At 33.8% G+C, this 14,680-nt stretch overlaps 1 protein-coding gene across 1 annotated transcript in view; it reads right to left on the minus strand.

Annotated features, from left to right (window-relative positions):
- The window catches only part of LOC132719227 (peroxisomal targeting signal 2 receptor-like), an 18,517-nt gene extending 9,642 nt beyond the window's left edge, over nt 1-8,875 (minus strand). Inside the window, exons 1-2 of the mRNA XM_060702984.1 lie at nt 8,697-8,875; nt 1,031-1,203 (exon numbers count right to left, since the gene is read on the minus strand). Coding sequence (XP_060558967.1) covers nt 1,031-1,203; nt 8,697-8,805 — 282 coding nt within the window. The 5' untranslated portion in view covers nt 8,806-8,875. The remainder of the gene's footprint in view (nt 1-1,030; nt 1,204-8,696) is intronic.
- Nucleotides 8,876-14,680: the final 5,805 nt, after the last annotated feature.

A 14,680-nucleotide genomic window follows, 5' to 3' on the forward strand; every position in this document is an offset into this window, starting at 1 on the left:
CATTTACTATACAAATGCTTATTCCTGTACTTCCCGAAAACTAGAGCTGTCATTGATTCAGTGCAAAGCATATCAACGATATATCGATATCAAGTGACTAAAATCAACGATACACCGATATATCGATAATATCCTATACTCACTTGTCTGTCATTCACTTTCATACCTGTTTCAATGATTTCAGTCAAAAACATGTTCTGTACAGTGTCTTGTCCACTGCATGATTTTTTCCAGACAATATTTTTTGTCACCATTGCTATGAAATAATTCCACTATATAACAAAAGCATAACATTAGATACATGTATAAAGAACTGTTTCTGCATATATTTTGGGTGAATTGTATAATTTCTAGACATTTAATTTATAAGTCAAAAGTATCGATTTTTTAAAATGTGTATCGATTATTGATCGACAAAAAAATATCAACGATACATCGATATTGTCGATATCGATGACAGCTCTACCGAAAACAATGTTTATCAAGTAACAAAAAGGAAGATTTCAAAAATCCTAAAAGAATATTTTCCCCCAAAGTCTAATTTCTGGGTAAGTTAAAACAGAAGGAAAAGTTAATGACTCAACTTAACCTAAACTACCATTACCAATCAAAATCAAAAATAACCCACTAAATAAATAAATAAATAAGTCACTATTCAATTTCCAAATCTTGTAAGTGAAAAGAAGTCAATCTAAACAGGAAATAACATAAATAATGATAATATTGATCACATTACCATTACAAAATCCATCATTTGTAACTTTAAAACAGTAAAGAAATTGATCCGCGTCATGACAAAACCAACATTATGGGTTTGCAACCAGCATGGATCCAGATCAGCCTGTGCATCCGCGCAGTCTGATCAAGATCCATGCTGTTTGCTATTAGTTTCTCTATTGTAAGCGAACAGCATGGATCCTGATCAGACTGCGCGGATGTGCAGGCTGGTCTGGATCCATGCTGGTCGCAAACGCACTATGTTTGTTTTGTCGTGACGCGGCTCAATATATTAATAATAAATATGAACTACCTTCGGATTTGTAGCATCAAACAAGAGAACAGATCCATCTCCAGCGGCTGCTATGGCAACATTTTCATTATTCTCAGCCCATGTTACATCAAATAATCCATCATTCCATTCATATATACGAACAGGTTGTATTCCATCTGGTGTAACATCCAATATAAACAATGTACCTCGTCCTTAAAGTAAACAATTAATAATGAATAATGTCAAGCAATGACTTGTAGCTTTGAGGGGAGTCCTTTATGTTGCAGTCAGACCAATATCACGGGGTGCTGAAAAGTTGTCACAGGGCTAGAGCTTATCTGCTTATCTTACACTGTTATGTATATAGGATTTACCATGATGTGATTTTCCTGTATACATAGCATAGTGTAAGATAAGAAAAATAAATATGTGATTGATAAAAATAAACAGATACTCCTTGATAAAGATGTGTTTAACCCATTGTAGTAGATAATTATTCATTAATTAATTGTTTCCAGAATGGTTTAAAAACAAGATGATATCTCCAAAATTACTAAAATACAAATTAAATCCATTATGGTTGGCACTATTTGAATAAGCACACTGACTGACACAAATGTCTGAGATTTCATATTTTCAACAGTTTAACTGGACATAATGTGAAACAGGGATTATCAAAAAAAAATATCAAAAACCCATCATTTCATTTTTACATTTATTGAATGTACAAACAAAACATGTAGAATTTGAAAATCATGATAAGTTTTTGAAAAAGAATCAAAGTTTTTGAAGAAGAATCAAAGTTTCAATGTCCTTCTAAACTGTTTGTTTTGAAATGTATAATGCTCAGACTCCCTAAATTATCACATGGAACAGTCTGGTCAGTATACCAGAATACTCCATGAGGAGATTAGTCATGCATAGATAGAGAGAAATACAGGTGGTTGTCATTAGCCTTATATCTGATCTTTGTGTTAAGCTGTGAATTCTTAGTGCTTGACAGTAAAAAAAAAGCTTGATACAGTTACCTCCTCCTGTTTACAGGTTCGGGTAATGATGGTGAACAAGTGTGCAAAGTTTCAAAGCCATATGTCAATGAACTTTGAAAATATTTGAGGTATTACAAAAACTTTAACATAAATTCTAAGTCGAAAAAGGGGCATAATTCTGTCAAAGTGCTTGATAATGAACAAGTGTGCAAAGTTTCAAAGCCATATGTCAATGGACTTTGAAAATATTTGAACTATTACAAAAACTTCACATAAGTGGTTACGCCGAAGCAGACGCCCTCACCGCGCCGACGCTCGGGTGACTGCAATAGCTCTACTTATTCTTATCGAATAGTCGAGCTAAAAATAATATTTTTTAAAAGAAAATCCTTTGTTCAACAGGAAATAAATCTAAATATATTGGTGCTAAGAGTTATGAACCTCGTAGCATAAGCTGTGGTTGATGATAAGGAACATATATTTGAAGTTTGAAGTTACCGTTATACATTAAGAAATGAAAAATATTTTACTGCACCAAAACTTTAATCTGAAATCTGGACGCCGACACCGGGTGAGTAGAATAGCTCTCCATATACTTCATATGAACCAAAGCTTAAAATCAAAGTTCTGAATTCCGCGCAATTCTACCTCAAGGAAAAATTATGTTTAAAATTTCATCTAAGGTACAATATCTGCCAGTAATAAAATTCAGCCTGTACTGCAGTGGTTTTTGTTTTCACCCAGAAATGTTAAAGAAATATTTTTCAGGTGGGGCGGACTACCACGGATTTGCTTTTCAGTGAAATGTCTGCCCAGAAAGCAATGATTCCACCCCAATTCCATAGAAATGCTTGTATCCCTGTATCCCTTATCATGTGGGGGGTGAAAAATAATTGTGATTTTGTGCCATATATGCAATTCCATGCCCAGAATCAGCGCCAAAATTTCGTACAGGTGCGTACATATTTAGGCTAGACATACATGACTCACATACGGCTTCCGCTAGAACTTTTGGCTAGTATAGGGGCCACAGATGCTTTGGGGTCAGATTCTATCCCCCCCCTCCCCAACATGATTCACCCCTGTAAACACTATTAAAAATATTTTTGTATTTAAACATGAAATCATTATTATGGCACATCTACACTGTACATCGGCGCAATCACACTGTTACAACGATAAAACCATTTTTACATGCATGAAAATAAATACCATTTACCATCAAGTCGCAATAAAGTAAAGATTGCAGACTCCTAAAATGTAAATGTTATAATCATATTATGCGGAAAGTCCAAGCCGGGCCGAAGGCTTTGCAAGGGTTGTAGCGCTCTTAGATAACATGTATGACGCGTATCAATTCAAATGAAATCAAATTAAAAGTAAATGCAAATTTCAAACAAGGGTGCCATAGTCACAAAATACGCCCGTTTACGAAAGCTTTAGATGGAGATGGGGGCATTATGGATAAGTGTTATCTAGCAAGCAAGTTTTTATCCTTGGCACTGTGTTGTTAAATGAACCTTAAAACAAATCAGTAGGGAAGATATGCACAGGATGTGTGACCTTGACCTTGGTCGCAGGGACCTGAATTTTATGCACGGCACTCAGCCTCACAATGATGAACATTTGTGCCAAATTATATTGAAATCCCTCTATGCATGTAGAAGTTTTGCTCCAGACAAGCGTTTTGCTATGAGCTCTAACTGTGACCTTCACCTATGACCTAGAGACTTTGTTCATATGCAGGGCACTACGTCTCATGGTGGTGAACAATTCTATAAAGTAACATTAAAATTCCTCCATGCATGTAGAAAATATGCTCCGGACAACATCTGGATATTTAATCATCTCCAGTGACCTTGACCTTGCAAATATTAACCTAAATTAAATGTGTCACACCTGTAGTTATGATAGTTACCATTTGTGCTACAATCCATCAATAAATGATGACTAAATGGTCCCTATACACATCTTCAAATTTTTATCTGAACTTTGACCTCTATGTGTAACCTTGACTTTGGTCGCAGGGATCTGAATTTTGCGTGCGACACTCAGCCTCACAATGGTGAACATTTGTGACAAGTTACATTGAAATCCCCCTATGAATGTAGAAGTTTTGCTCCGGACAAGCGTTTTTCAATGAGCTCTAAGTGTGACCTTGACCTTTGACCTGGATCATGCATGGAGCAATACATATCATGGTGGTGAACATTTCCATAAAGTATTATAAAAATTCTTCCATACATGTAGGAGATATGTTCCAGACAAAATCTGGATATTTCACCATCTTTAGTGACCTTGACCTTGCATATATTGACCTAAAGTACATGTGTCATAGCCGTAGTCATGATAATGACCATTTGTGTTACAATCCCTCAATAAATGATGATTAAATCGTCCCTATACACATCTTCATATTTTTATCTAAACTTTGACCTCTATGTGTGGCCTTGACCTTGGCTGCAGGGACCTGAATTTTGCGTGCGACACTCCGCCTCACAATGGTAAACATTTGTGCCAAGTTATATTGAAATCCCTCTATGCATGTGGAAGTTTTGCTCCGGACAAGCATTTTTCAATGAGCTCTAAGTGTGACCTTGACCTTTGACCCAGAGACCAAGTTCATGTGCGTGACATGGCTTCTCATAATGGTGAACATTTCTATGAAATTTCATTAAAATCCCTCCATGCCTGTAGGAGATATGCTCCAGACAAAATCTGGATATTTCATCATCTTTAGTGACTTTGACCTTGTATATATTGACCTAAATCAGGGCTCATCCTGGGGGGAAATTTTAGGGAGAAGTGACTTCCTCGCGAAAAAAAGAGAAATTTGAGGGAAACAACCCAATATGTATGCATTAACATGCATGACTATACATCCTTTAACTATAATATAAACACAATCTATTTATAAGCTTTCTCTAAAAAAAATTTTATATGTTTTCATTTAGATTTATTGATAATAATGTGTAAGAAAATATATGATGAATAAATTAATTTTATATTTTTACTTTTCTCACTATTAATAGAAGACAAAGTTACATTGGATATTGATTAGCAAAATCTGTCAATTCTGCACTGATTACAGAAATTCTTTTATGATCTTGCATGTATGTTGGTTTGTTATTCATGATTTTTATGTTGTAATGTCAAATTTATGTGCTTATAATTATGCTTATAAAACAATTTTCAAACATCAAAGAATATGTAAAATATGTACTGCAAACATTTGTGCACATTATATTTGATCACTAAAATTATATACATTCATTTCTTATTGAAAAATTTGACTGAGAAATTATAGAAAATAAAATTTCTAATTACCTCCCTTTATTTTCATGAAATGTTAAACTCGTAATATCTTTAAGTTATAAATATTTACAATATTGATAAATCTTAATCGGAGTGTCATATTTATGACATTAAAACAAATATATATATTGAAACAATAAGAACACTTCTTTCCTGACAAATTTTGTTGTTATATACATGTGCACATGATATACGACCGATATGTAGCATGCCGATCATGATTCGTAGTTTTTCCGGGATGTCGCGCCCACGTTCGTAAGCTATGTCAAATTTGGCATTTCTGCAAAGATAACAATGCCAAACACTCTCACTGTCCGTAAGATTTTTGCGAATTGGCTTTCTTAAATTTTCCCGTAGATGTATCAGAATCAGTAACTTTCTTTTACTGCTAGTTTTGGGCATTTCGCCCTGTAGCCATGACGTGAGCAACATAATAATTTATAATTGATGTTAACGGACTGAAGTCATTCAAAACTATGATTAAATTTTTAATCCGGTCGCTGATCATTAATGAAATTGATTATTTTTAATAGACTAACAGTTTTGTGATAGCTGTGAAAAACCCATTGCACATCGCCATTACTCGGATTAAACACCACGTGTATATCAATTAGGGAAGATTTGCACGTGTTTAGATGATCGGGAAAAAAACAATCTATAATTATCGCCTAATCCCGTATTAAACTCGAAAAACTGTCACACAATTATACCCGTTTCGGGCCGATGCTCTCGTTATTTACTGTTTACAGTAGGCGGTCTATCGCTTACAGGTAGAAGGGTAGTATAAAGCGACGCTCTTGATTGGATAATGATAATTAGCAGTCGTCATATGGGCGGATAAAATCTCTGCTCTTTACATCGTCAAGTAATAACTCTTTGGGAATTAAGATTTTATCGGCGATGTTGACTTCTCTTTGATCAACTGGGAGAGCGAAATGGAAATATACACGCCGAAGTTTTCGCCTGAATCGCCCTTCCGGATGAGCCCTGCTAAATTATATGTATCACAGCCATAGTCTTGATAATGACCATTTGTGTTACAATCCCTCAATGATGATGACTAAATGGTCCATATACACATCTTCATATTTTTATCTGAACTTTGACCTCTATGTGTGACCTTGACCTTGGCTGCAAGGACCTGAATCTTGCGCGCGACACTCCACCTCACAATGGTGAACATTTGTGTCAAGTAATATTGAAATCCCTCTAAACATGTGGAAGTTTTGCTCCAGACAAGCATTTTTCAATGAGCTCTAAGTGTGACCTTGACCTTTGACCTAGAGACCTGGTTCATGTGCGCGACACTGCTCCTCAGAGTGGTGAACATTTCTATGAAGTTTCACTTAAATCCCTCCATACATGTAGGAGATATGCTCCAGACAAAATCTGGATATTTCATCATCTTGAGTGACCTTGACCTTGTATATATTGACCTAAATTATATGTATCACAGCCATAGTCTTGATAATGACCATTTGTGTTACAATCCCTCAATGATGATGACTAAATGGTCCATATACACATCTTCATATTTTTATCTGAACTTTGACCTCTATGTGTGACCTTGACCTTGGCCGCAAGGACCTGAATCTTGCGCGCGACACTCCGCCTCACAATGGTGAACATTTGTGCCAAGTAATATTGAAATCCCTCTATACATGTGGAAGTTTTGCTCCGGACAAGCATTTTTCAATGAGCTCTAAGTGTGACCTTGATCTTTGACCTAGAGACCTGGTTCATGTGCGCGACACTGCTCCTCATAGTGGTGAACATTTCTATGAAGTTTCATTAAAATCCCTCTATACATGTAGGAGATATGCTCCGGACAAAATTGGACGCCGCCCGCCCGCCAGCCAGGAGCGTTCCCATAATACGTCTCGTTTTTCAAACGGGCGTATAAAAAATATATATCCTTTACCTAATGAGCTGTGAAAAAATCCTTAGTTAACTGGGCGCTGCCATTTTGAAATCCTTTTGAGCTAAATATAGATATCACAGCGCTTTTAATGAGGGTCTACATAATTCAGACTATGGCTAGCAGACGCATGCTTAATAACACTTCCGGTGAAAGAATGATGTACAAAATCAGAAAATAAACATTAATTTCATTCATAAGAACTATATAGTAATGATGATAAATGTAAAATGTTACTCTTAAATCCTTTTTGATATATTAGCACTTAAAAATTATGTAAAAAACAACATATGTGATTAGAGATTAACAGAAAATGGCGGAAGGGATTTTCCAAACGCCGACGCATGGGCAGTGGTCCCTCTTCCGATGATGGTTGAACACCACCAATTAATTCGTTTCTGTTTACAGTACAAAATACCTGCATCTACTTATGAACAAATTGCATGATAGATCTATCTGATTAACATGTACAACAGAGCGGGGGGGGGGGGGGGGGGGGGGCAATGGCAATATCTTGACCCCAAGCGTTTGTGGAATGGGCCCGTAGGGCTAGCCACTTCCTAGTCAAAATATATTGACGTGCCAAAGCTTGATTCTGAGATATTTTCGTTCTGGGGCAAAATCTCGCTTTAATGTCAAAACCAAAAGGAGACCTTTCTGTGGTGAAACTTGGATTTCGATGTTAATGTAAAAATGCAGACAATTTAAACTAAGAATCTATTCAACAATACAATTTTAAGGAATCAACAGCACAAAAAGTGCTAGACTATCAACTTAGAAGTAAGTAAACCACGTTAAAGGGTGGTCCTGCTTACCAAATCATGCATGATCGAGTTATATTTAGATCTACTGAACTTCTTGGTGAGGTAATCTAAAAATAGCCCATGCATATCATTAACCTTGCCACGTGCTGATCCAAACTCCTCGCAGCGGTTACTTCCCCTGGTCTGCACAGTTAAAGTAGCAAAGCGAGACGTAACAGCTGTGAGGAGTTTGGTGCTGATATCGTCTATTTGTGATCGTGTAACATAGTTGATACATGCTTATTAATTGGTACCACGTAACAAAGTTTTTTTAGTGCATTTACTTGATTTTAAAGCAAAGGAATGATTTCGCTGCGAAAAAGGGGAAATGAAATGTGCACACTTGTTTTCCTTCAGTATCACGTTAGTATTTTTACGATTGATCATTTTCTTTATTAGTTTTATACAATAGAGAATAGATTTCAAATCGTTTTGACAAAAAATATTCGGTTTTCCAAAAAAAAAAAAACCAACTAAATAATTTTATAAACCCTTTATGATATACAAAAACAAATACCGTAATTAAAAAAAAATGTGATAATAAATTGAAACCAATAAAAAAACACAATTTTAAAGGGTTGGTATGAAGGCACAACTGTGCAAGCCTTTCCTTTTAAAAGGAAACTTTATTTTTAAATATAACTTAAGATAACTTAAGCATGCACGTTTTGACGTCTTACCAGCTATTCCATAATATTGAGAAGTGCTGCAGGCAAATCTGGTGGGTATGTACGGGGAAAATCTTACTGAGTATCCGTGTCTATCTTTGGTTTTGAATGTCATTGCCATATTAACAAAAAAATATTATTTTATCTCTATCTTGCTTCTCTGTTTTATTTAAATGTGACCTTTGACCGGCCATGTCGTAAAACTTGTGCTTGATTTTGAAATAAAGTTATGATTATTTATAATTTAATCGAACTGTAATCACTTGGTCACTATCCACTTCGGTATGCCTAAAATACGAAAGTGACTTTTATTACGAAAGTGAGCGAAAGTGGCTCTTAAAATATGAATTATAGCGTTTTAATAGACTTTTACAATACAGTTGCAGGTTTTAGACGTACATTATTAGAAACTATTTATATTTACTTTTTTCACACGTTTTAAAGTTCATCTTCAGTTTATAGAATAATTGATGCATAATATAACACAAATTGATATTTATGGGTCGCACTAAACTGCTGACGAATTAGCTGATTATTTAAAAAAAGATAAGTTATTCCTCGCTAAAAATATGCATGCCACATTATTGACAAAAAAGTTTGCAACCAAAAATGCTTGAAGTATAAGTCTGCAACCAAAATGTGCTTGAACAAGATATTTTTGAGAATTGAACGTTATCTTCGGACTTGCGAACTAAACCATTTGTACAGCATTGACAGAAACATATTTTGTTAATGTTAAATGCAGTTTAAAACTTACAAATTCGAAAAAAATAGGAGAAAACCCGACCAGAACAGTCACATGTCAAATTTCAAAATATCTACATGATCAATTTATATCTTCAATAACTTCGTCAAAACAGAATCTAGGATGCTGAAACCTTTAACCGAGTGTGGCATATATATTGAATTATGGAATAGACATACTAATGAACTTCAAAATAACAAAGAAACCCACTTGCCTGGCAAAAATTCGTTCACCCGTTTCAAAAAATCACGCCGTGTTTGCCATTTTGTCAAGTTTGCAACCAATTCGCTCGCTTGAACCAAGTGTGCAACCATTTCACGTTCTGCCCCTTGATATGACTATGTTTATAAATGATAAAACTAAATTAATATATACATGTAAAGTACCATAATATCATACATTTTAAAAAGATATATTAAACAGTTTTTTATACCTCTAAAGATATGCAAAAATTTCAAGTAATGTTTTATAAAGAATTATGATGTTATGTCTTTTTATCAAAATCTGTTGTAAGTGATTACATTATAAAACGAGCAATAATTTCACGGCAGAGTATATTTTTCTCTATATATCTAACTAAAATTGCTGACCATATAGAATAAGAAGTTTTACAGCTTAAATCAATTTGAATTAATTTTATAAAATAAATTGAATTTGATAACATTATAAAATTAGTAACAATTTCACGGCAAAATATATTTTCTCTATATATCTAACTTGTTAGCATTTTTCCTATATATCTAACTGGTCAGCAGATTCTACTATATGTTTAACTGGTCAGCATTTTCTCGCCTAAATGTTAAGAGCCATAAATTTGTCGACCATATGGAATAAGAAGAGTTTTACGGCTTAAATCAATTTGAATTAATATTTAATTGGTCAGCAATGTTTTAACTTAATTAAATGTCGACATGAGTTTTTAAAATATATTAAATTTCCATACATTATAAAACGAATTTCCATACATTATAAGAAGTTTTACAGCTTAAATCAATTTGAATTAATTTTATAAAATAAATTGAATTTGATAACATTATAAAATTATAAAAATTTCACAGCAAAATATATTTTTCTCTATATTTCTAACTGGTCAGCAGTTTCCCTATATATCTAACTGGTCAGCAGTTACTACTATATATTTAACTGGTCAGCATTTTCTCGCCTGAAGAGCGTTAAATTTGCTGACCCTATAGAACAAGAAGAGTTTTACGGCTTAAATCAATTTGAATCAATATTAAATTGGTCAACAGTGTTTTTACTTAAATAAATGTTAACATGATTTAATAAAATTTGATTACATTTTAAAACGAGTAACAATTTCACGACAAAATATATTTTTCTCTATATATCTAACTGGTCAGCAGATTCCCTATAATATCTAACTGGTCAGCAGTTTCTACTATATGTTTAAAGGTACTCCACTGAGGTACGGCCGAATGTCACAAAAATAAGTAAAATTTCACGAACCGATAATTTTTTGTTACCTGCGTGTTAGGGACATTCAAACAGAATCAGTGATACATTGCTATGTGTTCTTTGGATTGGCAAATCGTTTGAAATACATATTTTCTCCAATTTTGTGGGAAAAGCGTTTAAACACCTTTCAGTTTGCAAATCTGAATAAAAACAACGGTCACGTGATGATTGTCGGGATGACTAAAAAGCGAAACGGAGAATTTTTTGTGTATCGGCAGCAACGAAAGTGTGAAAGTGGAATATACCAACAATCCATAAATTTAAAAGCAAATTATGGGTTTGTTTGTTAAATTTCTTGTTGTTCACATATGTTCTTGTGAACAAAATCTTTCAAAAGCAATTTCAATATATTTAAAGCATTGCATTGTTGTAATCATGTTTTTTTCTCCATTACAATGATGAATTTAGCTAAACGTACGGAGTTGGAAACTGACATACACACATTTTACAAATATTCTATGTTAATTTGAGAGCTTTCGTGTAATTATTAAATATTATGTATTAACTCCGTAATGGTTAAAATATCCTGATATCTAGGCTTAGAAAATTTACTTTGTCAATCAGTGTTATGGGTCCTATTTCAAAGGTCACTTTGGTTTATCTGACACCCGTTCAGGAAAAAAAACTTCGTAATACCTTTTATACAATGAACATGAACTTGAGTATTGTAAGCATAAAAAAATCACACGCACACACAGAATGTTATTCCAGAGATTTCTCTTTAACTCTGATCAAAGCACTGAAAGCACTGGCTAAATAGAGAATGAATCCGGCCTCATTAAAGGACATTTAGGCTTCAATTTTATTAGTTAATATTTCTTATGTTTGTCTAGTGCATATTATTTATAATTAAAATTCTATAATGAAAAATCGATCTCCTTTGCTAGATAGATCTGAAATTTAATATTTATCATTTTACATACATACTAGCATAGTTATTGGCATTGGATGTAAACTTTGTTGATGAGAAGATTACTACGTTTTGATCTAGACATTCAAAACTATAGGTAATTGATACCTGTTTCATGCACATGTTAAACATTATCAAGAAGGTCTGAAAAGAGTAACAATCTGGCTCTATTAATATAATTATTATCATTATTGATTTAGCAGATATCCTGATAAATTTCTTTTTTATTGGAAGGCCTCCGTACTAGTGATGGGTCAATTGAGCTGTCCTTTAATGTTACCAATATATTGAAGCTTCCCGGTGGAAAAGAAATTGAGGGCGTTATAAGAGTAAAAAAGGAAAACTGGAATAAAGACAGACAAGGCGACGGTAACGTTCACAGGACGCAGCCCCCAACACAGTCAAGCTTCCACAGCAGGGCTATTGCCGTGACTAGTGAAATAAACTTAAAACTGATTATATAGTTGTTGTTCTTTAAACCCTAACTTTCTTCCAAATTAAACGAAACAAACAAAATCATGATACTTGCAAGACAAATGTGAAGGGCAGGCATAGTATTAACCTCACCTCATACAACAACCATTGCTTAAACTATGTTTTATAATACTTCCAACTCCTAGACGGTATAATTTTGGGAAAGGGCAATGCATATCTTAACCATTGTTTTTACTCCTTATAGCCTGTTTATCATGGCATACTCATTGCTAATAGATTTTTAAATATTTTGATAAAAAAGGTCAGGTTCATTTCCCGACTATTTTGAAAACACGAGTGACTGGTTTCAAAAATTGCAATGGCTAAATATTGATCGGGTGCATTTCATTGCATAACTAAGTTAGGAAGAGAACCCTGCTTTTCTTGCCACCTTTACTTTTCTCTACTTTTGTCTCTTCTTTCTTCCTGTTTTCTCTTTTTTTGTTTAGTCTTTTTATTTACCACTTGAAAACCTGAAATTAAATTTTTCATTGATACTTTAGCTGTGGTCCTGTGTTGCTTGGTTGTGTGGGTGTTGCATATATCTCTGACACAGCGGTTTCACGACAAACCTAACAACAAGCAGTTCTTAAAACAGCTGAAAACTGGCGATTTAAAAGAAAGAAATAATTTCATTTTGTTATCCAACAAATTACAACGCATTCAAAGTTTAAAAGTAGCTTTGGGTTACAGAATTTTCAATGAATGCACATTCACAAATTACGCGGATGAATATCATTTTAATCAATGAAAATGCTATTTTAAGCGATGTCAAGAGCGTTTTTCACAAATAAATCTGACTGTCGAGTAGTTGAATATATACATGTCGGAATGTTTTGGCGGGAAGATTTTTGTTAAATTATTTACATCAATGTTAAACAACAGGTTTTTCTTGAAGAAAAAACCTCGAAATTAATAAGGATTACAAACCCGAAATGCAATGGAAAATCTAAATTTAGTATTACTTGATTTTATTCAGGCATTGTTCGTATATCTTCTCCGTGGTGCAAGGGTAACGCGCTCGTTTAGTGTGTCTGGGGTTTCAAAATCCAATTCAAGGCAATTATTTTTTATAAAGTTTCTTTGTTAAGGAAATAGCCACGATATGCAAGGATAAAGTATGACTGTCATAAAAAATGAACATAAACGATTTTTTTTGATGCAACCATAGTCATGAAAATTCCATATGTATCAAACTCTGGTACCAAGCAAGAAGAATTATAGTACATGAAAATAAACTTATACAGGAAAATAATACAGTTTTAAAGTGCGATTTAGATTGCAAAGATCAGAAAATACCACAGAGCTTGCAGCCTTTTGATTTATCTTGTTTTTTCGTTTGTATGTTCTGGATATTAGGTGGGTGGTTCTGGTAATACTTTAAGATTTATAAAGAGTATGTATTAGAAGCCTTTCTGATTGTTTCGGAAATACTGGATATCGTTTTGAAAATTTATAGAGCTACTTAAGTATTTTAAAAAACATGAACGAAAATTTCAACAGTAACAGGAATTAAAATTAATTCCTAAGTATTTCGGTTACAGTGATTAAACTGTAATCAAACGTTTAATGTCTCCTAAGAAATGTTCTTTGGAATTAAATACTAAGTGTAAGCACTTGAACATAAACAACCAGATTGCTTGCAAAATCTTTATCGGCAGGATAAATTGGTTCACAAAACTTGATTTTTCACAGTCATGATCAAATGAACAGACTGTCATTTTCTTCCTGTTACCGAAACATACTCACCAGGAGATTTCAATTAGAAGACACGTCACTTGACAGAATGTTCTTAATATTTGAATAGAAGAGAATTTGCTTAAGCCAATTTATGAAGAGAAATCGGGGTTTGCTACTTATTAAATTATTTGCCAATAAAAAGAGGGTTTATTTTACTCGTTTAGATTATTTTCAAAAACAAAAGTCGCAAAAAAGCAAAGGTTAGCTGATATTATGATGTAAACCGCGACACATAAAATTCATTTACCTGTGAACCTGGAGTGAAAATGTGTTAGTTTATCCGTTTTTTTTCATCAGTGCCTTCAGCACTTTGATCTCAATCTGTAGCACAAGTAATTTATATCGTTTTCACCGAAAAATCATTAAATTCTCAAAACAAGTTTTCTAATAGAATCATAAACATTTATTGTATCATAGTTTGAAGACTTTTCTGTTGAAAACAAGTCAGAGTTAAATCGAATTCGTATACATGCACAGTGCGTAAACTGGAGTGCAGGTAATAGTTCCCAAACACTCCAGAGCATGCCCATTGATGTACTCATTCTTTTTTTTTTTTTTTTGGGGGGGGGGGGGGGGGGTGCTTTTTTGGGAATAACGATAGAAATGCCACATTCAGAAGCTGGTTCATAGGTTTTTTTTGGGGTTTCATAT

This window comes from Ruditapes philippinarum, unplaced genomic scaffold (genome assembly GCF_026571515.1).
Source record: "Ruditapes philippinarum isolate M1 unplaced genomic scaffold, ASM2657151v2 ctg69_1_1_1_1, whole genome shotgun sequence".
NCBI classification, from domain to species: domain Eukaryota; kingdom Metazoa; phylum Mollusca; class Bivalvia; order Venerida; family Veneridae; genus Ruditapes; species Ruditapes philippinarum.